Source organism: Callorhinus ursinus, unplaced genomic scaffold, assembly GCF_003265705.2.
Source record: "Callorhinus ursinus isolate GAN/ISIS: 27379988/994484 unplaced genomic scaffold, GSC_fseal_2.0 scaffold45, whole genome shotgun sequence".
NCBI classification, from domain to species: Eukaryota; Metazoa; Chordata; class Mammalia; order Carnivora; family Otariidae; genus Callorhinus; species Callorhinus ursinus.
Genome location: NW_027397107.1, coordinates 4,627,015 through 4,654,426, shown reverse-complemented (window position 1 = coordinate 4,654,426; position 27,412 = coordinate 4,627,015). Strand labels below are relative to the sequence as shown.

Genomic DNA, 27,412 nt, shown 5'->3' with positions numbered 1-27,412 from the left:
GCTGTATCATCTTGATTAGTCATTCCACCTTGGCTCCATCTCCCTTCTGGTAATTTCCCACCCACACAGTGGCCTCACCCGAGGCTCCTGCGTCCTTCCTGGGTCTGGCTGACCCGGTCGCGCATGCTCACTTGTTCCTTCACTGTGGCTCCTGCCTCTGGAACATTCACCCACATACTGAGCTCAGCAGTGCTGCTCACATGTTCCCCCAGAGGAAGAGCGAGGGGAAAGAAAGTGTTTTCATCTCCCAAGGTTTCGGGGTGTCTGCCTGATGCAGCCTTGGCCATCCCCAATGGTCGACAGTGCGACGTTTGGCCAAAACTAAAATCAAATAAGAAAAGGGCTAAAAGGCACTGTGGTTGATTTAATCAAGGTAATCAAGGGGGCCCCGGTAACCTGGTAACCTCAGTGAGCATGATTTTCAGGGGGAGGAGTGGGAAGTAGTGGAAACTGGGGTGGGGTGGTAGAAGGAGGGAGGTGGGCGATTGGACTGGGAGAGATCTTGGGAGAATCTGGTGTTTACAAAGCTCTCTAAAGGAGACTTGGACAGGCTGTTGGGCATGAGGGAGCAGAGTGTTGAGGTCATTTGGGGGGGCGGGAGCAAGAAATCAGGAGGCATGTCCACTTTATGTGGCCATGGAGTAAGCTTCTGCCTTTCTGTAAGGCATAGTGCACCCCCCCACACACATCCGGAAGGATTGTCTAACTTTGCGTTGTTTTGTGTGTGTGTGGCTGGTTTCACACATACGTGTTCTCTTGTTTCTCCCTTTTTTTTCTTTTATTTTTATTGAAGTGTAACTGACATAACATCCTATTAGTTTCAGGTATATATCACAGTGCTGTGATATTTTTAGACATTATGAAATGATCCCCATAATAAGTCATCTTATAAGTCATCTGTCACTGTACAAAGTTATTACAAATTATCGACTGTATTCCCTATGCTGACCATTGCATCCCTGTGACTTATCTACTTTTTAAAATTTTTAAAACTTGTATTTATTTATTTTAAGCAGGCTCCATGCCCAGTGCGGAGCCCAACGTGGGGCTCCATCTCACAAACCTGAGATCATAACCCGAGCTGAGATCAAGAGTCAGACACTTAACCAACTGAGCCACCCAGGTGCCCCTCTTGTTTTTTTGATAATAGCCAATCTGACTAGTGTCAAGGGATCTCTCATTGTGGTTTCGATTTACATTTTCCTGATGATGAGTGATGTTGAGCATCTTTTCATCTGTTGGCCATCTGTATGTCTTCTTTGGGAAAATGTCTATTCAGGTCCTCTGCCCATTTCTTAATTGAGTTTTTTTGGGGGGGCATTAAGTTAATTATGTAAGTTTTCTATATATTTTTGATGTTAACACCTTATCAGATATATGGTTAGCAAATATCTTCTCCCATTCTGTAGGTTGCCTCTCTGTTTTGTTGTTGGTTTCCTTCATTGTGCAGAAACTTTTTAATTGGATGTAATCACATCTGTTTATTTTAGCTTTTGTTGCCCTTGCCTGAGGGTCCTGGCCCAAAAAACATCACTAAGACCCATGTCAGAGAGCTCACTGCCTATGTTTATGGTTTCAGGTCTTGCATTCAAATCTTGAATCCATTTGAATTTATTTTTGTGTCTGGTGTAAGAAAGTGATCCAGTTTCATTCTTCTGCATGTAGCTGTCCGGTTTTCCCAGTGCCATTTATTGAAGACATTGTCTTTTTCCCATTGGATTTTTTTGCCTCCTTGTTGTAGGTTAACTGACCATATAAACAAACATAGGTTTATTTCTGGGCTCTCTATTCCATTCCATTGATCTATGTGTCTGTTTTCGTGCCAGTACCATACTGTTCTGATTACTATAAGCTTGTAGTATAGTTTGAAAGAAGGGAGCATGCTACCTCGGGCTTTGTTCTTCTTTCTCAAGACTGCTTTGGCTGTTCAGGGTCTTTGGTGGTTCTACACAAGTTTTAGAATTATTTGTTCTGGTTCTGTGAAAAATGCCACTGGTATTTTGATGGAGATTGTATAGGATTTGTAGATAATTTTGGGTCATATGGACATTTTAACAATATTAATTCTTCCAATCCATGTGCATGGGATATCTTTGCATTTATTTGTGTCATCTTTAATTTCTTTCACCAGTGTCTTTTTTTAAGATTTATTTATTTGAGAGAGAGAGAGTGAGTGAGCCCGAATGGTGGGGGAGGGGCAGCGGGAGAGGGAGAAGCAGACTCCCCGCTGAGCAGGGAGCCTGACTCTGGACTCGATCTCAGGACCCTGGGATCTGAGGCGAAGGCAGACGCTTAACTGACTGAACCGCCAGGTGCCCCATTTCACCAGTGTCTTATAATTTTCAGAGTACAGGTCTTTCACCTCCTTGGTATTTATTCATAGATATTTTATTCTTTTTGATGCAATTGTAAATGGGATTTTTTTCTCTTAATTTGTCTTTCTGATAGCTCATTATTAGTGTATAGAAACACAACTGATTTGTGTATGTTAATTTTATATCCTGCAACTTTACTGATTCATTTATTCTAATAATCGTTTGGTGGAGTCTTTAGGGATTTTTTAATAGATAGTATCATGTTATCTACAAATAGTGACAGTTTTACTTCTTCCTTTCCAATTTGGGTACCTTTTATTTCTTTTTTCTTGACTAATTGCTCTGGCTAGAACTTCTATGTCGAATAGCAGTGGTGAGAGTGGACATCCTTGTCTTGTTCCTGACCTTAGAGGAAAAGCTCTCATCCCTTCACCACTGAGTATGGTGTTAGCTATGGGTTTGTCATATGTGGCCTTTATTATGTTGAGGTATATTCCTTCTACATCCACGTTGCTGAGAGTTTTTATCATGAATGGGTGTTGAATTTTGTCAAATGCTTTTTCTGCATTTGTTGAGATGATCGTGTATTTTTATCCTTTGTTTTGTTAATGTGGTGTATCATGTTGATTGACTTGCAGATGTTGAAGCGTCCTTGCATCCCTAGAATAAATCCCAAATGATGATGGTGTATGATCCTTTTATTTATTTTTTATTTTTTTAAAGATTTTATTTATTTATTTGACAGAGAGAGCGAGAGCAGAAACACAAGCAGGGGGTAGTGGGAGAGGGAGAAGCAGGCTCCCCGCTGAGCAGGGAACCTGATGCGGGCCTCGATCCAGGACCCCGAGATCATGACCTGAGCCGAAGGCAGACGCCCAACGACTGAGCCACCCAGGGGCCCCGGTGTATGATCCTTTTAATGTATTGTTGACTGACTTTGGATTTTGTGGTTTGGGATTTTTGTGGGGTTTTGTGGGGCTGGCGACAGGGACCTGTCTGCAGTGCTTAGGCCTTTGGGGCTGGGGGTGTGGGGGTTCATCATCAGGAAGTCATCAAGCTGACTCAGCTTCCTCCACGAAGAGGCAGCATCGTGGCCATGTCCTCAGTGGGTTTAGTCCCACCTTCAGAGCCTGCTTCTTGGTAAAAAGTTGACATTTGCTCGGAGCGTATGGTCTACACTCTAGACCAGTGGTTCTCAGACTGTGGCATCCAGGCCAGCGGCACCAGCAGCATCTGGCAATGCTCAGGCCCAAATCCTCAGCCCCTCCCCAGACCTACAGAATCTGAAACTCTGGGGATGGGGCTCAACATTGGCGTTTCTAGCAAAATCTCAGGTGCTACTCCTGGTGCAGCGACCGTACTTTGAGAACCACTGGCCTAGGCAAGCTAGAAGTCCCCTCCCCGTTCAGGGATGGCTCAGCATTGGCACTAGAGAGACCAGCTGGCAATGGTCAGGACTTACAAGAAGCTCTCTCTCTGGGAGGAGATAAATGCTTCTCCTGAGACAGAGAAATGAGGCGCCAGGGCAAACCTCCTCAGGGTCATGGCAGGGCCTTGGCAACCTGCGTGGAGTGACCAGGAAGGTCTCTGTCTTTTTGCAGGTGGGTGACCCTGGGCAGGTGCCCCACGTCTCACCCTCTCAGCGTGCCCATTGGGGAAGTGGCTTTACGTCTACCTCAGTTGGTTTGAGGACTGAGGAGTCACCACACGCTGGCATAGGTAGGGCTGCCCATAGACACATAGTAGGGCTGCATGTACGCCCCTCTCCCTGACCACGGCAACACCGGCTTCCACTGCCTGCCCCGTCTCCTGCCACCTCATACACGATATAGGCCCCAAAGTTGTTCCCTAGGCTGGGAGATCACATGGGCCTCAGGGACCTCGTTTGGTATGAAATGTCCCACCTGAGAAATGTGGAGGTCACCCCTCTTCTCTTGCATTTATCTCCCCTCCCAAGACCATCTCCATTTAATGCAAAACACAGCCTCTCTTCCACCCAAAACCCACGTCGGCTGGGTAGAAAATGTCTCTCGCTTGCTGCCAGGAGAAAGTCCCAAATCTGCAGCCAGGTCCTGCCGGCCCCGAGCTCTCTCCGCCCTGGCGTGGGGGCCCTGTGTGCGGCCCTGCCAGGCCGCCGCCGCCAGGCAGTCCCTCTCATGATAAATTGGACCAGCAGTCTAGACAGTACGTGATTGTCTCTGTGTCTCCCCGCGAGGGAGGGCAGATGACGTCAGCGGCCTTGTGTTGGGGGTGGGCCCGGTACCAGGCAGCCAGGGCCAGTCACGAGTCACGGGACAGGAGGAAGCCTCTTCCACCCACAGCCAGCGTTCCCTGTCGGGTGACATCCCCCTCTGCAGGGAGGCTGGTGACGGGGATGGGGCGTGGAGCTGGCCCCGAGAGAAAACCGCAGTATCCATCTGGCCAGGGGAAGGGACGACACCCCAGCAGGGCCTGTTTCTCGCCTCCAGGGGAGCTGCCTGGGATAGAGCTTCTGTCTTCATCTGGGGCCATTCTGCCGTCCTGATTCACTGTGAACCAGGGCCTGAGGGTGATTACACCAGACTCCCCTTTTTAAAAAACAAAAACAGCTCCCCCCTTAACCCCTCACCTGTCCTGAGAGCCTTCCTTCCGACACAGCTGGGCTTCTCAAAAGAGCTGCCTGTTCTCGCTGTCTTCAGCAGGGACCCCTGAATTGCAGGGACCCCTGAATTGCTAGCTGTCAAGGGTCCGTGTCCCTCCTCACCTTCCTGGAGTGCTCGGACACGTCTGGCACAGCTGACCGACTGTCTCAGTTTCCATCCCACGCCTGGCCTTCCTCCAGCCTCTCTACTTCTTCCCTGTCCCCTCCCTGCTCCCCTCCTTCCCTCCCCCCTTCTGTGCCGGGGCTCCAGCGCCCTGTTGTTTCCTCACTGCTCTTCTCGCTCAGGGCGATGTCCTCGGGGAATTACATCTGTCCCCTGGCCTCCACCTACACTCTTGGGCACACAGGTCCCAACCAGGCCTGGCGCGGACCTCTCCTCTGAGCTCCTGACCTTTTTAGCCGGCTGCCCACTCAGCACTCCCCTGGGCTGTTCCACAGGCACCTCAAACCCAGCACGCTGAAAACCGAGCTGATGAGCTGCCCCAAACCTCCCCTCTGCCCATGCTCCCCTCCCTTGAGAGGTGTCCACCGATTACAGAAAATTATAGGAGCAGGTGAGAAACTGGAAATACAGAAAAAAGAACTCAAATTTCCATAGTCCCAGCACACAGAGCAGCTACTTGCTGTCTGGATGCACTGACTTCTAGTCTTTCTATGCTTTTAATATCTGGTTTCCCCACCTAACATTTTAACATAAGGATGCGCCTGCTATTACCAATTCTGCGTAACTTACTTTAAAATTGTTTGGAGGGGCGCCTGGGTGGCTCAGTCAGTTAAGCGTCTGCCTTCGGCTCAGGTCATGATCCCAGGGTCCTGGGATCGAGTCCCGCGTCGGGCTCCCTGCTCAGCGGGGAGCCTGCTTCTCCCTCTCGCTCTGCTGCTCCCCTCCCCTGCTCGTGCTCTCTCTCTCTCTCTCTCAAATAAATAAATAAAATCTTCAAAAAAAGAAAACATTAAAATTTAAAAAATAAAACAGTTTGGAACAGATAACACCTTCTAATAATACAAAAGGGGACATTGTAGAAAGGAAGTCTGCCTCCCACACCGACCCCTGCCAACTGGTTCCTGCCCCAAGGCCACTGCCCTCCTTTGCAGAGCCTTTTAACAATACTTTGTGCCCACACAATGCCATTCCCACCCTTCCCTGCACGTAGCCAGCACAGCATACACCTGTCGGCACCTGCCCCTTTCCCATTTGAGAAGCTGCCTTGGAAATCATTCCCTCACGGCCCATGCGAGCCTCCTCCCTCTCGTTTCCAGGCTCTCCATGCACTGCTCCCTGGTCATCCGTGGTTAGGAAACTGGTGGTCCCCTGACAGACGTCTGAGTGGTTGGCTGTCATTGCTATTGTCCTTCAGACTGTAGTGGAGATGCGCTGGAGCGGGGGCCCCAGGGCCCCGGCCAGGAGGAAGGGATGTGAGGACAGTTTTGAAGGAAGAATCGATGAGGCCTGGAGTAGGCAGAGAGGTGACAAGCCTGGTAACAGGAAACCAGGTGACAGGACTGCAGGGCCCCCATGAGTCTAGTTCTGAGCTCATTGGTCCTGAGTGGGGGTGCAATACTAGAGAGATGCAGGCCCAAACCTTCGGGGGGGAGGTTAAGGCCAGAGGCCTGGGCTTGGGACTGAGCTCAGGAAGGAGGAGCAACGCTGTGCAAGGTGCTAGGCCCTGAGCCAGCTCCTTTACTCCTCACAGTGATGTGAGAAGTCGGCATTATCCCCACTTTACAGACGAGGGGATAAAAAGTGATGGGCTCCAGTCCTGCATCTCTGCCAAGGCACAGGCCTCCTCTGTGGGCTGGAGGAGACAGGGGGAGACAGCTGGGTGGGTGGGCAACAGAGGAGACAAAAGTGCCTCCAAAGAGGCCCCGTTTGTGACCTCAGGCACTGAATTCAGAGCTTCTTTCTTGACCCGGTCAGGTCTCTGCGTGGCAAGGCCTTGGACGACGTGGGCTGTCTGGGGTCTGCTGGGCCCTGGGTACCCTGCCGGCTACCTGCCTCTAACCCGGGCCTTTGCTCTTCCCCGGCAGGTTCTGCCCATCATCATCTTCTTCAGCTGCGTCATGTCCACTCTGTACTATGTGGGCCTCATGCAGTGGGTGATCCAGAAGGTGAGTTACCAATGCCGTGGCCTCTGGGCTCTCGGGGAGCTACCTACCCTTAGGGCTCCTGCTCTCCCAGAAGGCCTTGCACCCAGAGCCCAAACCCTCCCTCACTCCCCAGCTCTGAGAGCCTGAACCTTCCCAGGATCCTGCTCCCGGGGTCTACACTTCCCGCTCAGAGTCTACTGTTCACCAAACGTCTTCCACAGAGTCTCCTGTCATGATACTAAGGGGAGATGGCACCAAACGCAATGTGGTCTTTGTGTAAGGGAAGTTGGCAGAATTGAGGCTGCTTTGAGAAGAAATGTCAGGGGAAGAAATCATTTATACCAAAAAGATCTTGAGAGACTGGAGCAGTGGGCCAGACTTAGCTGGTGTACGTGTCAAATCCTGTGCTTATGTTCGTAAAATGTGCCGCACGAAACCAGGATGCAGGAGGTGGCATTGGGCAGCAATTGGACCTGGCCATGAGGATGTCTGAGGTTTTAGTCTATCGAGCTCAGAATAAACCAGGGGCAGCAGGGGGCCACCAGAAAGACAAAACCACCTGTGTTACGTAAGGAGTACCCAGCGTAGGGCAGGAGGGAGGCAGTTCTCTCCAAACCTGGAGCGTGTGTTCAGCCAAGGGGCTTTGGCAACTGAAGCCTCAGGGGCCCAGTGGCCAGGCCCAACACCATGCCCTCCACAGCATGGTTGCAGGAAGTAGGGCTGCTGAGCCTGGAAAAGAGGCTAGGGTGGAGGAGGTGAGGGTAGGAAAGCTGTCTCCAAATGCCTATAAAAGAGCAGCCAGGGAGGTTCCTGCAGCGGGGAGAAATTCCAGGGAAGCAGACTTCATCTTGATTGAAAGGAAGAACTTTCTAACACAATGTTTCCCAAAGCCTTTTTCACAAAACTCCAGCTCCATGGAGAGTTAACACATGTTACTAGGTAAAGGGATCCCGTGGTCAAATACTTTTGTGCAGCTGGGCTAGACAAATTCGAACAAGTGTTTTGTGCAGGACTTCTCAGAGCCTTTTTCTAAGCTATGTATTTGGTAACCTCCAAGGTGTGTGTGTACAGAAATTCTCAAGTATATTGGGCCAGGGAACCCTTTTGTATGGAGACAGAAAACATGCCTTTGAGAAGCCCTGTTGTAATGATTGGAGCTATCCTAAGGTGGAGTCGGGGGGTCTTGGGGAGTGGTAAGCCCCCATGAATGGAGGTGTGGAGGGAGAAATGTAGGTGAGGTTTTCCTATGCTGGGCTGGAAGTTGGAAGGAAGACTTACCAGGTGCTTCTACCCCGCCCCGGACTCTCTTCGACTCTGGGGTTTGCCTGCCCACAAAGAGCTCTCTGCCTCCTAGATCAGCTGGCTGATGCAGGCCACCATGGGCACCATGGCCACTGAGACCCTGAGTGTGGCTGGAAACATCTTCGTGAGCCAGGTGGGTACTGCAGCCCCTGCCCTCATGCTCAGCAGCAGCACCCCTGGGGGGTCCTGAGTCCCCAGAGCTCTGATTCAATCAGCGGAAGAGACACTCGGACCTTCTCCCAGGGTCACCAAAGGCCGCTGCCCCGGAGATGCTCTGTTTGGGGATGCACTCTGCCTGAGTCGTGCCAGGGAGGGTGGCCTCTGTCTGGCGCCTCCTGCCACTCTAGGCCCTGGAGGTCTTCATCCGCTTAGAGACTCACAGATCCTACAGGTGGTGTCCACCTTTCGCCCTTCCTGTAGGAACAGGCTCGAGGGTGGGAACAGCTTGCCAGGACCCCACAATATAAGTCAGGACTTAGAATCCACCTGTTCCCTTTCCTGGGCAGTGTTCCTTACATGACATCATTTTGTCTTCTTTTTTCCCCTCCTTCTTTCTGAAATGTATTGCCCAAAGTAAATATGACTCTAAAGGCCCATGTCAGCCCTGAGCCCCTTTCAGAAGGCCCGGTCCTCCTGTGGGTGAGACTCTGGAGCCTGTTCCAGGGACCCTAGCCCATCGGAACAACATTGGGGTCACCAAAAGTCATATTTGCCACAGAAAGCCATATTTCGCCGGACAGTTTAGGAAACTGGAGAATATTTGCATCTTTTTGGCAATAGTACCACTGTGTTGATTTCAAAGGGTTTTTTTAAGCCAATGAAGACAGATGTGCTCTTAGATAAATTGTCTCAATTCCCTTCAGATGTTTAAAATGAAGCAAAAGAGAAATACTGAAATACAAAAGCATGCGTTTAAATGAAATGTGGCAAATGTGCTCCATGGTTTTTGCTGAGAAAATACAAATTTTAGGTGAATGGGATTTGGGTGATGTGAAGAGCTCCCCAAGTGAACTGACTTTGGACCAGTTGGTGGGCACATTGACCTAGACCCCTGGGTCTTTGCCTCGCTTCCCCCAAGGGAAGGGCATGCGAAGCCTCTGAAGATCAGCAGCATCATCTTAGCCCTGATGTTGGAGGCCTGGGTCCTCTTCTCTGGCCACACTCTGTCCCTGGGGCGTTGCACCAGCCCCATGGCTTAACCACTTTAAGTGTCACCCCAGACCCTAGCTCTAGCGTGACCCACCCAACTGCCCCTTGACCTTCCACTTGGGTACCTAAAGGGCATCTCAGATTCACCACACCAAGTCCAAGCAGGTTAACCCCGATTCCCTCTTCAACACAACTGCACGCTTCCAAGTCTTTCTCTTCTCAGGAAAGGGTACTTCCTGTAGCATCTTCCACGAAGTTGATCAGACAAAACTCCAGGAGTCTTCCTTCCTATCTCGGCTTCCCTAGCTCCCAGCAGCCTCCAGCCCACCTGCCCCTCCTCCTTCAGCTCCAGCGCCCCACCCCCACCACCTCTGCCGCAGGCACACTGGCCTGCTCTCGGGTCCTCAAAAAAGCTAAGCTCAAATCTGCCCCAGGGCCCTTGCTGTTCACTCTGCTTGCAATGCTGTGCTACCAAATCCAACCGATGGCCCCTGTGGTCTTAGCTCCAATGTCACCTCCTCAGACAGCCCTTGCTTGTTAATTCTAAACATCCTGCAACCACCAGGCATTCACCAGCACATACCTTCATAGCTTTAGCACCGTCTACAAGACACTGTTTATCTACTTGGTTCCTTGCTGGGTTATCCATTTCTTCCCATAACCCACCCCTTTCCACTGCTCCCAGGATAAAAACTCTGCGCAGTCAGGGGTTCTATCTTGTTTACCCCCAGCCCCTATTCTATAGAAGAGTCTGGAACATAGGAGGTGCTCAATAACTGTTCATTAAATGAATAAATGAATGGCTCCAGGCTTCCCCAGATGCCCTGAAGTAAACACACCACTGAATGCCCATCTCCTTTCTTTCTGGCAACCCCTATGGCTTCATTAAAAGCTCAGGCCTGGAGTTCCATCCACATCTGGCCCTTTGCATGAACAGAGGTAATTCTCTGAACCTCTCTGATTCTCTGTTTGCTCTCCTGGAAAAGGGGGATGACCACTTCTTTCTCAGAAGGTCATGAGTGATGAATGTGAGGTCCAGGACCTAGTGGGCACTTGACCCAGGGGAGCATCCTCAGGCCAAGAGGAAGGGCTGGGGGTCCTTCCGTAGAGCCAGGCCAATGCCGAGGTCCAGGGAGGCCCAGCCCAGTACCGACTATGGTCCCAACCCTGCCTTGCTGACTCTGCCCCTGGGATCCCCGGGACCCTCTGCGACTTGTGCCCACTCCCGGGGGAAGGGGGAACACCCTGGCCGTCTGACATCCTTCTCGTTTGCAGACGGAGGCTCCTCTGCTGATCCGGCCGTACCTGGCTGACATGACTCTGTCCGAAATCCACGCCGTCATGACCGGAGGCTACGCCACCATTGCCGGCAGCCTGCTGGGCGCCTACATCTCCTTTGGGGTACGTTGAGCTCTCCCTGTGCTTGCTGAAAACCTCCAGAACCTGAAACCCTCCTTTGGTGGGAGCTGCACACAGCTTGTGGCCAGAGCAACCTAGAGTCTTTTGTCGTGGGCTGTGTCGGGAAGGCTGGCCGCTGTGATGCTTCTGAATAAGGCGGACCGGGTGGGCTGGACCATTCGGGCTTCCCACGTGGCCACTGGGGGCAAGAGTTCCCAGTGTTCCTCCTACTGGGCACCTCTCATGTACCAGGCAAAGGGCTAGGTGTCTCGACATTCCCATTTTACAGATGAGGAAGTTGAGACTCAGAGAATAGGCGAGATGCCCCAGCCAGGATTCGAGCCCACATCTGTCTCACTCTAAGACTCATACACACAGTCCCTCACCTGGGCTGTCCCTGGAGATCTGTCCTACCCCCCACCCCGCCCTCCTTTTCCCCACACCCTTGCTGGGCACAAGTCCTTCCCCTGCTCCTAAATTATTGCTTGAGCAGCTTTTGGGCACAATACATTTCTAGGTCAATTTCCAACGGTGTGACTCAAGCCCTTACACCAATCCCGATCCTGCGTGGCAAGCGGAGATGACTCTCCCCGTATGTCCCCTACAAAGTGCCTGGTAATAGCGCTCTGCATTTGTAAAACACTCTGTACTTCTTTGTGCTTCCACATGCAAGTCTTTAAAGATCTTAATGTTTTTCTTAACTATCAAAGAAATTCTTGCTTCTTGCAGAAGCGAGGAAAGTAAAAAAGAAAAGAAAAGAACTTCTTCAAACACATTACTCAAGGGAACTGCTTTTACTAGGTTAGAAGATTAGAACAGCAGTTCTCTGACTGGGAACTTGTTAGAAATGCAAATTCTTGGGCCCCGAATCAGAAATGCTAGGGATGGGGCCCATATCCTGTATTATAACAAGCCTTCCAGATGACTCTAGTGCTCAATTTGAGAACCACTGACTTAAGATTCATCATTCCAGATCTGTCTGTGTCGTCATTTAAGTATATATACCTGAATACACACATACTCGCTTTCTTTTTTTACTAAAAATGAGGTAATTCTACCCTTGGTTTTCAGCAGTTTGCCGTTTTCTTGCAAAATCTGAGCATGACATGAAATCCAGAAGTAAAAAGGAAAAGGTTGGCAGAGCTACTCATAAAAATGAAAAATGTCTGTATGGTGAGAGTCACAATTTTTAATAAATGATTGATCAGGTGAAAATTGTTCATAAATCATAAAAAGATATTCCAGCTCACTGATAGTCAAAGAAATTAAAACAATAATAACTTGTTTCTTCCAGAAGATGTGCATTTTACATGCTTCTATTTTTTAAAAAATACTTTATTTATTTGCCAGAGAGAGAGAGAGAGAGAGCGCGCACAAGCAGGGGGAGTGGCAGGAAGAGGGAGAGGGAGAAGCAGACTCCCCGCTGAGCAGGGAGCCTGACAGGGGCTTGGGGCTCGATCCCAGACCCCTGAGATCAGGATCTGAGCTGAAGATAGACACTTAACCGACTGAGCCACCCAGGCGTCCATTTACGTGCCTCTAAATGGCAGGGCTATAGGGCGCTCTTGACGGGAGTGTAATTGGCTGTCACCTTTTGGGAGAACATCTGTCAGTCAGTTTAAATACTCTTTCCCCGGGCGCCTGGGTGGCTCCGTCAGTTAAGCGTCTGCCTTCGGCTCAGATCATGATCCCAGGGTCCTGGGATTGGGCTCCCTGCTTGGCGGGGAGCCTGCTTCTCCCTGTCCCTCTATCTCTCTCCCTCTGCCCCTCACCCCTGCTCCTGCTCTCTCTCACACTCCCTTTCAAATAAATAAATAAAATCTCTAAAAAAAAAAATACTCTTTCCCTTTGATCCAGTTAGGAATATTATGATACGGAAATATTTTCATAAGTGGTCAAAAAATGCCAAATTCCAACGTTATTTGTAATAAGAAAAGGAAAGAAAGAAAGAAAGAAAGAAAGGGAGAGAGAGAGAGAGAGAGAGAAAGAAAGAAAGGCGAGCAACAACCTAAATGTCATCCATATCATGCACGGTTGCTCAGCCCCTAGAGTGAGGTGGGCCTCCTGGTGCAGATGGAGAGTGTGGCCTGCCTTTCGCTGCCTGCAGGGTCGAGAGAGAGAGAGAGAGAGAGAGAGAGAGAGAGAGAGAGAGAGTGTATGTAGGGGGGGGATGCTAAAATAACCCACCCTGTCCCCTCCCCTGGTCCTGAATTCCACCTGTCTTTCTCATCTCTGTTCTTGGGGGTGGGCAAGGGGATGAGCCAACCTGCCCTCGGGGCACATGGACCACACTGGTAAGCTCAGCTGCCCGCAGAACTCCCCGGGCAGAGCAGATGCTGTGTGACTTTCCCAAAAGGCCCCTTGTGCTCTGGCGCTTTGGTCTTCTGGGCTTGGCACCCTCCGGACGAGAATTTTAGAGATCATCTCGTTCACCAAGGCCTAGAGAGAGCCCACCACCCTGAGCTGATTTTGGAAGGAATTTGATGTTTCAAAAATGGAAACTCACAACTTTGTTCCTGAAACTTTTTTCATGGCGGTGTGTTGGGGGCGGAGGGGCACCGTTTGTTGGGACTTAGGGCTTTTACGTGTCTTTACACTGCTCCGGGTTCCATAGTCAGTTAAAAGAAGGGTATTCCCACCGCGTGAGCCTTGCTGTTATTACTTCAGATTAAAATACCAGGAGCACGCTCCCTACTCCTCAGTCTGCCTTGCCACTCAGCTTCCTTTCCTTCCCGTCTCAGGCCAGAGTCCAGGCCCAGCCCCAGGCAGTCGGGCCTCCCACTGAAGGGACCTGGGTGCCCACTTCCTTTTGGCTCAACAGAATGTGCAGAGGCCGCCAAATCTCCACGCACAGGCTCTGGTACAAAGCCCCAGTCCCCATTGCTGGCCCAGGTGAAAGGCACCCCACAGACCTTCCTTCCCTCCTTCCTTCCCTCCCTGCTCTGGACAGGCCTTTAGTCTGGAATCCGAGAAGCTCTCTTCTGCCCCCACCTGGCACTTGGCTGCCACTGCAGCAGCCCCAGGGCCTTCTCCCACAGCCGGGCATTCCCACCCTCTTCCTTCACCTTTCACTCCCGCCCCCGGCAGCTCCTCACTGTGTCTTTGACTCAGCCCTCAGCCCCTGAATTCCAGAAAGGTCCCTGCGCACTCCTCCTTTCTCTTTGTCGCTCAACGGGCTCCCTTTGCCCTGCTCTCCTCCTATTGGATCTTTCTACCCCTGTGCCGTCTGATGCACTGACCACTAGCCACACGTGGCTATTGAGCCCTTGAAATGTGGCTGGTCTGAAATGAGATGTGCCTTGAGACCTCGTACGGAAAAAAACGGATATATTTTTTGAATAAGTTTTATACTGATTACATGAATGGAAAGATAATGATTTGGAAATGTTGGGTTAAGTAAAATGCATTACCGAAAATAATTTCACCTGTTTCTCTTTACTTTTTTCATTGGCTACTAGAGAATTTAAAATCACAGACATGGTTCTCATTACATTTGTATTGGACGGCACTGGTCTAGACCTCCTCTCCTGCTCTGAGGTCCCAGGGCTCCCTTGACTGAATTCTTTCATTGTGATCTCCATTTTCTTCTCTTTTAAGAGTTTTTATTTATTTATTTGTGAGAGAGAGAGAGAGAGAGAGAGAACACAAACAGGGGGAGCTGCAGGCAGAGAGAGAAGCAAACTCCCCGCTGAGCAGGGAGCCCGATGTGGGGCTTGATCCCAGCACCCTGGGATCAGGACCTGAGCCGAAGGCGGACTCTTAACCAACTGAGCCACCCAGGCGCCCCAGTAAAGTTATTTTTGATGGAGGGTGCACACCCTCAATCCCTTTCCACATGGGACCCCCTTTGGGTAGAGAGAGGAAAGCCCTGAGCAGAAGTAGGCCCTGGGATGCTGGGGCAGAAGATGTTCCTGACGGGGCGCCTGCAGGCAGGACCGGGGCTGTCACAGCCTGAGGAGTCCCTGGCAGTGGGGAGGACTGACCCGGTGCCCCAGGGAGGCCAGTCTGGGCAGAACTCACCCCTTTCCAAGCTGTAATGACCAGCTGGAGCCCTTGAGGCTCTGGTCAGGCTTGGCGCACTCAGACAGTGTCCAGGAATGTGACGTGGGTAGGATATGTACCCTGCTCAAGTTGGCAAAGGAGAGGTGACCTCCAAAGTGGGGGAAGGGGGAGGGTCCTGGCTGATGGAGGGGAAAGCCCCAGGTCCCTGGTTTGGCACCGTCCCCATGGGATCTGGGCAGCTCTGCAGAGGCAGGTGACGTCCCAAAGCCCAGCCTGGAGCATCCAGGTTCTGGTTTCTTCCGGCAAGGAGCAGGGCCTGCACACCGAGGGCCTAGGATAGGGTGTGCAGGACGTGGGCGTTGGTGCTGATACTCATGTTAAAGGGTTTCTACTCCCAACTGAAAAGAAACGAAGGGGGTTTAAAAGAAGAAGGAAGGGCACCGGGGTGGCTCAGTCGGTTAAGTGTCCGACTCTTGGCGTCAGCTCGGGTCATGACCTCAGATGGAGCCCCCCCATGGTGGCTTGACGATGCTTAGCCGTTCCCTTGTTGTTAGATGTTTGGGTTGGTTCTAATTTTTCCACTTGGTAAATAATACACTGTTGGAAAAATATCCCATTCATCTCTGGGGCAGAAAACAGGGAAGCAGGGGTGCCTGGATGACTCAGTTGGTTAAGTGTCTGCCTTTGGGTGAGTTCACGATCTTGGGGTCCTGGGATTGAGCCCCTCATTGGGCTCCCCGCTCAGCAAGGAGTCTGTTTCTTCCTCTCCCTCTGCTCATGCTCTCTCTCTCTCAAATAAATAGATAAAACCTTAAAAACAAACACATCAACAACAACAACAACAACAAAAAAAAAACAGGGAAGCAAAGGGTTTGAGGCCATAGTAAGGATAATAATTCAGGAAGGATGAGTCCCTGGGGCCCAGGTTGCTCTGCCATCCTGCTGGGAAGGAATTCTGTAGCGTGGCTCCTGCAGACAGACCCAGGGCCAAAGGGTGGCTGTTTTGGTGGCAGATTTCCTAAGGGCTCTCTGACCACAGCAGTGGATGTGATGGGCTGCCTTGAAATGGTGAGCTCCCTGTCACAGTAAGTATACAAGGCGGGAATCCTATAGAGGAAGGGCATTCCTATATTATGAGGTCAAATGAGGTCACCACTTGGATCCATCCCAGCTCTTGTTCTGTGAGCTTTGAAACCATCACAAACCCTTCAGCCAGTGGAGGACCAGCCCTCAGATGACGGGCCAAAGGAAGACAGCCCAGAAGGGGAGGAAGAACTCTGAACTTGGAGCCAAAAGACATGAAGGTTCTAATTCCTTCTCTGACTTCATTTTGGGCAGGTCACATTTAATCTTGGGGGGGCCTCAGTTTCCTTGTCTGCACCGTGGGCTAACACTACTTGCTCGGTCTCACTGACAGAAGTACTGCAGGGAAAGAGGACATTCTGTGCATCCAGCCTGTGACCCTTTATCCAGAAAGGTATCATTACTGTCAGCAACGAGGACAGCAGTACTGAGCACGAGGACACACCCAGTGAGGCAGAGCGCCCATGTCCCCTGCTGCCCTGGGCTGCACTCCTGGCCCCAACGTTTCCTCTGTCTCCCTCTGTCTCTCGGTAAGCCTCACTCCCATTCCTGCAGATCGATGCTGCCTCCCTGATGGCCGCCTCCGTGATGGCCGCCCCTTGTGCCTTGGCCCTCTCCAAGCTGGTCTACCCGGAGGTGGAGGAGTCCAAGTTTAAGGGCACAGAAGGGGTGAAACTGACTGGAGGGTGAGTACAGAGGGAGGGCGGCCTGGGGGGGGGGGGGGGGGGGGGGGGGGGGCACAGGAGGAGGGGCGCGGGAGGGGAGCTGGAGGGGAGGGAGGTTGCAGGGAGCAGGGGGCTCTGGTGGGAGCAGAGGGTGAGGGGTGGGGAGGGCTTTGTGGGAGGGGAGGGGGAGGGCGGTGGGGGTACGGAGCAGGAGAGGGCGGGGTGGGAGCAGAGGGGTCTGGTTCTCTCTGCCCAACCCCAGGCCCTCTCCTCCTTCACTGCCCGGGCTCCTGGCTTCGCGTCTTAATTTCCAGTCTCAGACCGGAGGGAAAGGCCTGGCAGGTCACATGGGACAGCGGCCTGTTGTGTGCTGGGGAGGGTCCTGAAAAGGCCCCAGGCCACCTGTTCCCGGTGCCTTGAGCTCCTGCACCAGGGTGTCAGTCACATGTGACTCAGCGCCATCCCTGATTACCTCACCTGCCCACACCTCCTCCTCAAGGCCTAACAACCACCGTGTAACACTGGCTTTGGTGCTGAGAAGGCTCCACTTGTAGCCAGGGTGCTTGGGGTACGGTGGGCAGACCCAGAGCTGCACCGCCCTCTAGAAATGGAGTGTGGGCCACATCTAGAAGTTTAAGTTTTCTAATAGTTGTGGTTTTTAAAAAGTCAAAAGAAACGGGTGATTTTATTAACATATTTTTTAATCCAGTATGTCCAAAATATTGTCATTTCCAACATGTAATCCATATAAAACATTATTAATGAGCTTTTTCATGTTCTTTTTTTTTTTTTTTTTTGTCCCAAATCTCTGAAATCTGGTCTGTGCTTATGCTTACAACATACCTCGGTGCTGACCAGCCTCCTCCCAAGTGCTCCAAAGCCACAGGGCCGGTGGCTCCCACATGTGGGCACAGCACCGTGCCGGCAGTCCGGGCCTTATCCTAATGCTCAGACCGGCCCCCCTCTCCCCGCTGGGTCTCAGAAACAAAGCAAGGACCCTCAGTGCCAAAATACTTTGTCCAAGCTTCTACTCTGAGCCTACAGGTTGCGGATCCCCACTGTTTGTGGGGACAGGCCAATCATGGTGGTTCTTGGTCCCAAAACAGAGACGCTCAGAACCTCTTAGAAGCAGCCAGCAGTGGGGCCACTGTCTCCGTGAAGCTGGTGGGAAACATCGGAGCCAACCTGATTGCTTTCCTGGCATTGCTGGCCTTTGTCAACGCGGCCCTCTCCTGGCTGGGAGCCATGGTGGGTGCCCAGGAGCTCAGCTTCCAGGTACCGTTGGGCTGCCCACTTGGCCCGCGAGGGGCGGCCCGGGGCTGGGGAGTGGGCGGAAGTGGGTGGACACCCAGCAGATCCATGGCCAGCCTTGGTCCTGGTCCCAGCAGCTGCCCTTGCCTTGTGCCGCAGCTCATCTGCTCCTACGCCCTGCAGCCTGTGGCCTTCTTAATGGGGGTGGCCTGGGAGGACTGCCCGGTGGTGGCGGAGCTCCTGGGGATGAAGCTGTTCCTGAACGAGTTCGTGGCCTATCAGGAGCTCTCCCGGTACAAGCAGCGCCGCCTCGCAGGAGCTGAGGAGTGGGTTGGCGCCAAGAAGCAGTGGATCTCCGTGAGTGTCCCGGTCCCCTCCCTGCGGCAGGGGTGTCATGCCGCTGCTCCTGGGCCCCCTGGCAGGTGCTGTCCCGGCTCCTGGACAGGCAGGGGACACACGGAGGTGGCACCCAGCCTCCCGATCCTTCTGCCCTGGGCGACAAGATGGCCTCGGGTTTCACTGCCTCTTTCCCGAAACCTCTTAGGAGGCTGAGCTGCAGGAAAGAGCCTCTTTGGGAACACCTGAGATCTTGCCGTAGATGGGCCACCATCCTGTGTGGCTTTGGGACTGCCACAGAGCCTCGCCTCTCCTACTGGAAAGTGGTGTGATTTGTGCCACGGCTGCGCCCAGAGGGACATATGTGAGCATCCAGTGAGCAGAGGGAGCGAGATAGGGAGGCCCCGCCACATTCACAGCCAGCATATTGGATTCAGTTCCCCTGATGGCTTTTTCTGTGAAAATCTATTACTAAAAACTCTAGGGGTGCATGGGTGGCTCGGTCGGTTAAGCATCTGACTCTTGATTTCTGCTCGGGTGATGATCTCAGGTTCGTGAGATCGAGCCCCGTGTTGGGCTCCACGCTCAGCAGGGAGTCTGCTTGGGATGCTCTCTCCCTCTCCCTCTGCTCCTCTCCACCCCTGAGCAAGCACAGGCTCTCTCTCATTCCCTCTAGCGTAAAAAAACCAAAACTCGAAAAGCTCTATAAAATGAATGTTTCTAAATAAAAACTCTATGTAGCATCACTGAGAGTAAAACCATTACCTGTCACCTCGCCATCCTAAAATAACAGCTAGTGTTGTTTTATGCATTCTCTCCTATTCTTTTTTCAAGGGAGAGTTTACCTAGTCATTATAGCATCCATCCTGTATGGGAGCCAGCTTTCCCCGCACCAACTGTTATGACGGAAACATCATATTTGTTGTATGCATCCTGACATATTTAACCAATCCCTTGCTGTTGGGCCCCCCTGGGTTCATTGCCTTGTTTGGCTATTTTGCACAGTGCTGAAATGAACAGCTTTGTGCACAGAGCCTTTCCCTCCTCTCGGATCATTTCCTCCGGAGCTTTCCCAGATGTGGGATGACTGAATCACATGGCATGAATCCTTGTGTGGTTGCTCCCAGTAACTTTCCCAAAGGGTGGTAGCATCGGAAACGGCCCCCAGCTGGTCTGTGAGTGCTGACTTTACTACACACCAAGCAGCACTGAGCAACCTCCTTAAAAAAAGTTGTGCTTACTCTAACAGGCAATAGCTCATTGTTTTAATTTGCATCTCTTGAGTTACTAGGCACTTTGAAGGGGAAATATTTTTTCTTCTTCAATTGTGTTTTAAATTGTAAGGGAATGTAGCCTTCAGTTAAAAAAATAAATAAATTGTGTGAGATCAAAAGCACAGGGGCGCCTGGGTGGCTCAGTTGGTTAAGCGACTGCCTTCGGCTCAGGTCATGATCCTGGAGTCTCGGGACCGAGTCCCACATCGGGCTCCCTGCTCAGCAGGGAGTCTGCTTCTCCCTCTGACCCTCTTCCCTCTCGTGCTCTCTATCTCTCATTCTCTCTCTCAAATAAATAAATAAAATCTTTAAAAAAAAAACAAAAACAAAAAACAAAAGCACAGATTTCCCTGCCCTTGTCCTCAGCCCCAGTCTGTCTCTTCTCTAGAGATAATGGATAGGATGCTCCTTTAGGATCTTTTTTTTTTTTTTTTAGGATCTTTTTTTACTTTCTTCCTTTAGTAAGTATTGGTTGAGACCCCCAGGGTACCAGGCACCCTACGAGGCACCAGAAATTAAAAGAGGAAGTAGACAGACATGGTCCCTGATGTCATGGAATGTATGCCTAGTGAAAAGCACAAGGAAGTGAAGGAATAAAAAGTAAACCATGATTTGAATGAAGTTCTACGAAGGAAACAAGAAGTGGAAACAGAAGGGTCTTCCTTGGCTGGGCCAGTCAGAATATGCTCCCCGAGGTGTAGCATTTAGGCCTAGACTTGGAGGGAGCAGAAGGGGCCAGGTGAAGCTGGGAAGAGCATTCCAGACAAAGACAAGACTCGTGCAAAGGCCCTGAGGTTGAACAGCACTTGTTTGGAGAAACAAAAGGAAAGAAGCACAGTTAGAGCAGTGGTAATTGTAGAAGAGACTGGCTGAGGAGATATCCTGAAGATTTGACATTTTACATTTTAAGATTACATGAGCTGCTGTAGAGAGGGTGATGGTAGGTGAGCAAGACAGATGCAGGAGCCTTAATATTTTTCCATCCATTTGTGTAAACTCTTTATGTTATAAGGACATTAACCATTTTCTTTTTTTATTTTTAAAGATTTTATTTATTTATTTGACAGAGAGAGAGAGAGCACAAGTAGGCAGAGAGGCAGGCAGAGGGAGAGGGAGAAGCAGGCTCCCCGCTGAGCAGGGAGCCTGACATGGGGCTCGATCCCAGGACCCTGGGATCATGACCTGAGCTGAAGGCAGCCGCTTAACTGACTGAGCCACCCAGGCGCCCCTAACCATTTTCTATTATATTTTATACATATATACTTCCTAGTCTTTTTTTCTCCATCTTGTATTCGGGGATTTTTCTTTTAACCGATTTTACACCAAATCTTTTCCTTTGTGATTTCTTCTATTATTTCTAAACTTAGAAAGTTATCTCCATTCCAGAAATCTGATAGGTATTAAATTCCTGAGACAATATGGTGAAATATTTATTTTTTTTAAAGATTTTTATTTATTTATTGAGAGAGAGAGAGAGAGAGAATGGTAGGTAGAGAGAGAGCAGGAGAGGGAAGAAGGTCAGAGGGAGAAGCAGACTCCCCGCCAAGCAGGGAGCCCGATGTGGGACTCGATCCCGGGACTCCAGGATCATGACCTGAGCCAAAGGCAGTCGCTTAACTGACTGAGCCACCCAGGCGCCCCAATATGGTGAAATATTTAAAAGCTTGAGTTTTGCAGTCAGGCAGAACTGAATTCCAATTCTTACAATGCTACCTTCTGGCTGTGTGAACCAGTTCCTCAGTTACTCAACCTCTCTGAGCCTCCGTTTGCTCCTCTCCAAAATGAGAGAGTAATAATGCTACCTTGTAAGTATAATTATTATTTGCCTATATTTTCTATTATTTGCTGTTTAAAATATCAGTATTTATCTGCTTCAGTGCTCTAGAATTGATTTTTTTTATATGGTGTGAGGTATGATCTAAGCCAATTTTTTTTATTCCAAATTGTTCCATTTGGCTCTTCACACCTCTTTCTGGGAAATTAAACAACTGTATAATTGGGAGGGGAAGGAGAATTACTTTGCTTAAATACCTGGTACTTCCCCTACGGTGTGACCCTTACAACAGCCCTCAGGCAGGTGCTATTATTCCCACCCTGCAGATGGAGACACTGAAATGTAAAGAGGCTACTGACTTGCTCAATCTGGTCATAGGTGGGGACACGTGTGGAGCCCCACTGGCTGGGCTCCCGGTTCCTCACTGTCTTCAGGAGGCTGTCCTCGGTCCTCTTGCAGCCTGAGAGCCCCTGCAGGAAAACAAACTCCAGTCTATAGTGTTGGGAAGGGCCATTCACCAAGTGCCCCCGGGGCACAGAGCTTAGGAGGGCCAACGCCAGAGGGCATAACAAGCCTGAATCAGACTGGGAAAGGGTGGCAATTAAGATAAGGGGACTGAAGGCCACTGGAAGGGGGCTGTTTCTCAGGTGGTGCGGCCTGAACTGACCTAGAGGCCATTGTGCAAGGCCTGGGGTGGGGGGGGGGTCAAGCACTGAGAGCTTCAAAGGTCAAAAACACACCTGAAGTGGATGCAACTAGGGCTGGGGAGCCAGGGTGGTGTGGGAGTGCCCCGCCCCATGCAAGGGAAGCCCCTCCTCACTCATCTTCTGTCTTTTCAGGTCAGAGCAGAAATCCTCACGACGTTTGCCCTCTGTGGATTTGCCAACTTCAGTTCCATTGGGATCATGCTGGGAGGACTGAGTGAGTCCTGGGGGCCTCCCCAGCACCCTGGGCGGTTGGGGGCCTGGCTCTGAAACAACTTCCTGGGATCCTTAGGCCTCAGTCTTCCCATATGTCCAGGGCAGGGCCTGAGCAAGATGGCTGAGGAGGTTCCTCCGAGCCCTAGGACTTCTCTGCTGCCGGCTGGGCGTGGGGGGGGGGCGCGCCCCAGGGGTTAGCACCCGGCTCAGGAATCTAGGGAGGGAGGGAAGATGCAGTGCTGGCCTGTCCCCTGAGGCTTTGGACACCCACGGTGGACAGGTGGCCCTGGCGAGGAAGGAGGAGGGCCCTGCATGGTTCTGAGCAGCTCCTCACAGACCCCCTGCCTGGTGGTGTAACCGTCCCATTTTACAGAGAAGGAAACTGAATCGTGGAGAAGGGAAGTAATGGTCCCAGTCGCTCAGCTACTTAGTGGCTGACCCTGTGTTTGATCCCAGGTCTGCCTGACGGCAAACTCACCTTCTTTTCCTACATCTGCCTGTGAGGATGGCAGGTGTGGGGCGTTACCTGGGGCCCCAAGTCAGGCCAAGGAGGACTCCCGAACTCAGTAAGCGCTCAGGAGGACAACATCTATCCATCCGTCTGCCCGGAAGGGGAAGGGGAGTAGGCAGAGGCATCCAGAGGTGCGGCGTATGGGCAGAAGGGGAGAGGGCCTCCTGGCGCTCAGCACCCCGGTCTCCTTGCAGCCTCCATGGCCCCCCAGCGGAAGAGCGACTTCTCCCAGGTAGTGCTGCGGGCGCTCTGCACCGGGACCTGTGTGTCGCTGGTGAATGCCTGCGTGGCAGGTGAGTGCCAGCCTGGCAGAGTCCTGATTTTCTAGCCCCATCCAGGGCCGGACACCGGGGCTGTGGCCCTTCTGGAAGTTCCGGCAGGGGTGGGGAGTAGCGGGGGTGGAACGCAGACCCTGCCCACCAGCTGCCTTCCCTGATTAGGGATCCTCTATGTGCCCCGGGGGGCTGCGGTCAACTGCACGACCTTCCTGAACACAACCATGGACGGCAGCAGCTTCGAGGTGTACCAGTGCTGCCGCGGGGCCTTCCAGAGGTGAGGCCCGGGCCGGCGAGGGGCTCGGGGGCCCTGCAGTGATGGGGTGCAGAGGGCCCAAGTGCCTTAGGGGAGCCTCTGGCTCTGGGGTGAGGGGTAGAAATGTTATGGCCGTGGCCGATGTGGGGCTTGGAGACCAGACGGGGAGGAAGGGTGGACCAGAGGCATGGAGTAGCTTTCCCAGGGTCGAACACCCTTCAGAGGCCAGCAGAGCCAGGCCCGGAGCCCAGACCGCAGCCTTTGCTTCTTTTCAGCCCCAGCCCAGAGGTCCACCGAGAGGCCCTGGACGTCTGCTGTCGATTTTACAACCACACGATCTGTGCGTAGCGGGGGCAGCACGTCTCCGGCCTCCTGGGGGCTGCTCGTCCCCATGACGTGGCTGTCCCCACCCTTCTCTCTCCAGGCTCCTCCTGGGGGGGAAGCCACGGGGCCCAGACTCACCTCGGTCACACGGTTGGGGAGGAGCGATGGGGCGAGCGGGCAGAGAGTGGGTGGTGTGGAAGTGAGGGATGCCCCCCAATCCTTGCCCCCTTCCTGCTGCCTCCCGAAATGTGAATTCTCAGGGTCACCTCTGCCTCCTTTTCTCTCCCCTCCACATCCAAACAGCACTCTGGTCCTCTTTGTCTCCCCACCGTGGGTCTCTCATGTGCACCCTTCCCTTCAGTTATGGGGTCCCGCGCCCTGGGCTTTGCAGCCGCCTCCCTCCTTCCCCCTCTGGCACTGGAATCTTGCTGTGGCTTGCCTGGGCCAGACCCTTCCTCTACTTTCAGAGGCTCCCCTGCAGCCTTTGCCCATAGCATTCCCAAACTGTGGTGTCCCGTGGAACACTGTCCCACGAGGTATTAGAAGGTTCCGTGATCCACCAGGCTTGGAAAACACCGGGCTAAATAAAGTTACACAGGTTTTGCTTTGGGATTTTTGTTTTACTATGGACTCGCCAAGTCTTGATCCAGATATGACAGGAGACATTTTCCAGATTTTCTCGACCATAAGAACCTTTGGGATGGGAGCATCCCTTAGTTGAGGACCCCACAGAACACAGTTCAGGAAATAGTGGTTCATGTTCGAGCTGCTTTACATAATTGTAGCACTCACAACTGTTTACATAGCACTGCCTGCCAGGCACTGTTCTGGATGCTTCAGACATTCTCTCAACCCTGACAACAACCTGAATGAGGTCAGGTTCTATTATTATCCCTGGTTGAGGAGTCAGAGGCCCAGAGAAGTTAAGTGACTTGCCCAAAGCCACACAGCTTGGAAGAGGAAGAGGTGGGATTTGAACCCAGGCCGTCCAGCCTCGCAAGCAGCGTTGACTCCGCGAGGCTGCCGGCATCAAAAGGACTTGGTTGGGTGACTTGCGCTGACCTCCTCCCCAGTGCACGCTTGCTGCTCTAGGGACCAGGCTTCTGAGGTGCTTTACGTGCCTCTGCGCCTTCGTTCCTGGGGTCCCCAACACCCAGCAGGCCCTGTCCCTCTCCCTTTGGCCCTGGGCTGCTCCTGCCGACTTCCCATTCCCCAGCGGCTTGGGCGGAGTGACCTGCGATGCACGGACTGCTGCTCCGTCCGTCACTCACCTGTGTCACCTCCAGCTTCCCAGTTGCAGCCCGTCCTGGGCCAAGGCAGAGGACGTGCTCTCAGCTCAGCACTGCTCTGATCGTGGGACAGGCACAGAAGTGAGAGCTCCTCAGTCATCAGACCTTCCCTCCACCCCCGTGCTCCGTCCTCCTCACTGGACACCCGCAGAAGTCGGGAGCCCCTTGCGGCGGGGGAGGAGCTGCAGACATCTGCTGGTGCCGGAAGCCCGTGCATAACTGCATCCCAGGCAGCAGCTCTAAGTCAAGATTGGCACAGACCCCTCCACTTGCCCCTTAAACAGCCGTGACAGACATTGCTAATCGATCACAGCACTCCCCACATTGAATCCAGAAGGGCCTCCAGAATCCCCATCAGTATGGTGCTGGAGGACCCCACTGCCAAGGGATTCAGGCTACCTTTTCGGGAGAGAACGATTTGCTGCCCCTGTGCTAAGAAATAGACACTAAGAACCCAAACTGCCATTGATTTTATGTCCCTGGACTGGGAAGGGCTGGGGTTTCTGGAAAAGACTCTAGAAATGAAGGGTGTTGAAGCAGAGAGGAATTCTTGCAAAGAATGAGGCCCGTGCCCTCTGTCCTCTCCAGGATTATGCACTGCTCGTTGATTCAGTCAAGGAATAATCCATGGAGCACCTGCTTTATTAGCTCGGGCTGCCATCACACAATACCACAGACTGGGTGGCTTGAACAACAGAAATTAATTCTGTCATAGTTTTGGAGGCCGGAAGCTCAAGATAAGGGTGCTAGCATGATCATTTCTAGTGATGTCTCTCTTGCTAGGGTGCAGATGGCCTCACACGGCAGAGAGAGAGAGAGGGAGACAGCAGGTTCTCCGGTGTTTCTTCTTGTAAGGGCACTAATCCCACTATGGGAACCCTCCTCACCTCATGTGACCCCACTTACATTCCCGAGGCCCCATCTCCAAATACCATCACCTTGGAGGTGAGAGCTTCAACGTAAATTTTGGGGGGGGGGGATGCAATTCAGTCTGAAATACCTACTACGTGCCAGGTTCTGAGCTAGACGGGAACAGCAGGGAACCAAGCTCCGATGAGCTAAAGAACTGGCATCTGGCTTCGAGAAGAGGGTTGGCTGGGAAGGGAAGTCCCTCCCGAGACGGGGTGGCTCCCAGGAAGATGACCTTGATAGGAGGGAAGGGCAAAGGATTTTCAGCAGGCTCCTCAGGGGTCCTTAGGGGGCCTGGCCGACGGCATTTTTCCGGGCTCTTTATAGTGGAAAGTGAAAATGATGCCAGAATAGGATTACACAAATTACAATTTATATTGTCATATATTTTAACACAGAACACACTGTAATATTATATTGTCCCCAAGATAATGATAGGATTTATTTTCAACTAAAGCCCAACTGAAGAATCTAAGAAGCCATTTTTATTAATCTAAAAAATTTCACTGTGATTGCCTGTTTTTATACATTAGGTTTCTTGAAATCTAGATTCTGTGCCCTTCTGTACTTAGTGTAATTGCAATCAACATATAAGATATAGTTATTAGGTTAAATTAAGTCCTGGTGGGGTGGTCTGCTGATGAAGATTTTTCAGCCAACATGACTATATGAATGACCTAATTTGGAGATGTGAACAGAAGTCTACATTCAGCAAACGTACAATTCCTCTGTGAAGTTGTATAAGCCTTCTGAATGTCACTTTCAGTGTCTATTACATGATTACAGAGCTATAAACACATGTGGGCCATACTCTGAATAGCATTGTCCTCTAGTATTTTCTGTTGATGAAAATTTGTCAGAATTGTCTACTCACATGATTTGTCCTGAATGTCAACTTCTCTAAGGAGACATGGGAAAAGGCAGCAGGACTCTGGTTGGAATCTAGGACACCTGTCTTTCATATGAGAGAATGTACGCAAAATCGCACAGACAGAGGCACCTAGGTTAAGCGTCCACCTTCGGCTTAGGTCATGATCCCAGAGTCTAGGGCTCGAGTCCCGTGTTGGGCTCCCTGCTCAGCGGAGAAACTGCTTCTCTCTCTGCCCTTCCCCTGGCTCGGGCTCTCTCTCAAATAAATAAATAAAATCTTTTTTAAAAAATTGCACAGACAGTAGAATTCCAAATAATTTATGCAATACTTCCCTTAAGAGGTGGAGCAGAGCCTCCTACCCCGTAAGTGTGGGCTATGCTTAGTGACTTGCTTCCAGAGAGTACAGTATAGAAATGGGGGGAAATAAGAAAGTAACTTTGCTGTAGAGAAACCTGGTAAACACTTCCTTAGCCAGGTGATCATGGTTAACATCATCAGTGACAAATCCAGGTGATAACACATGCCCTTGATATATTGTGTTGAGAACAACACTTCACTTCTGTGGTCTTTCTCTCCAAAGCCCATAACCCTGGTCTAACCATGAGAAAAACATCAGACAAACTCAAATTGAGAGACAGTCTACAAAACACCTAACCAGGAATCCTCAAAGCTGTCAGGGTAATGAGAAGCAAAGAAAACCCGAGAAACTGCCACAGTCCCAAGCAGCTTAAGGAGACATGATGACTCAGTGTAATGTGGTATTACAGTGGGTGAATTGT

General features: G+C 51.4%; 1 protein-coding gene across 2 annotated transcripts in view; it reads left to right on the top strand.

Moving 5' to 3' along the window:
• The window catches only part of SLC28A1 (solute carrier family 28 member 1), a 48,623-nt gene extending 24,179 nt beyond the window's left edge, over positions 1 to 24,444 (top strand). For both annotated transcript variants that reach the window (XM_073882215.1, XM_025893139.2), the window contains exons 9-18: positions 6,985 to 7,065; positions 8,399 to 8,479; positions 10,771 to 10,896; positions 16,534 to 16,664; positions 17,750 to 17,918; positions 18,054 to 18,251; positions 22,118 to 22,199; positions 22,904 to 23,002; positions 23,150 to 23,261; positions 23,516 to 24,444. In XM_073882215.1, the coding sequence (XP_073738316.1) occupies positions 6,985 to 7,065; positions 8,399 to 8,479; positions 10,771 to 10,896; positions 16,534 to 16,664; positions 17,750 to 17,918; positions 18,054 to 18,251; positions 22,118 to 22,199; positions 22,904 to 23,002; positions 23,150 to 23,261; positions 23,516 to 23,588 (1,152 nt within the window). In that variant the 3' untranslated portion in view covers positions 23,589 to 24,444. The remainder of the gene's footprint in view (positions 1 to 6,984; positions 7,066 to 8,398; positions 8,480 to 10,770; positions 10,897 to 16,533; positions 16,665 to 17,749; positions 17,919 to 18,053; positions 18,252 to 22,117; positions 22,200 to 22,903; positions 23,003 to 23,149; positions 23,262 to 23,515) is intronic.
• Positions 24,445 to 27,412: the final 2,968 nt, after the last annotated feature.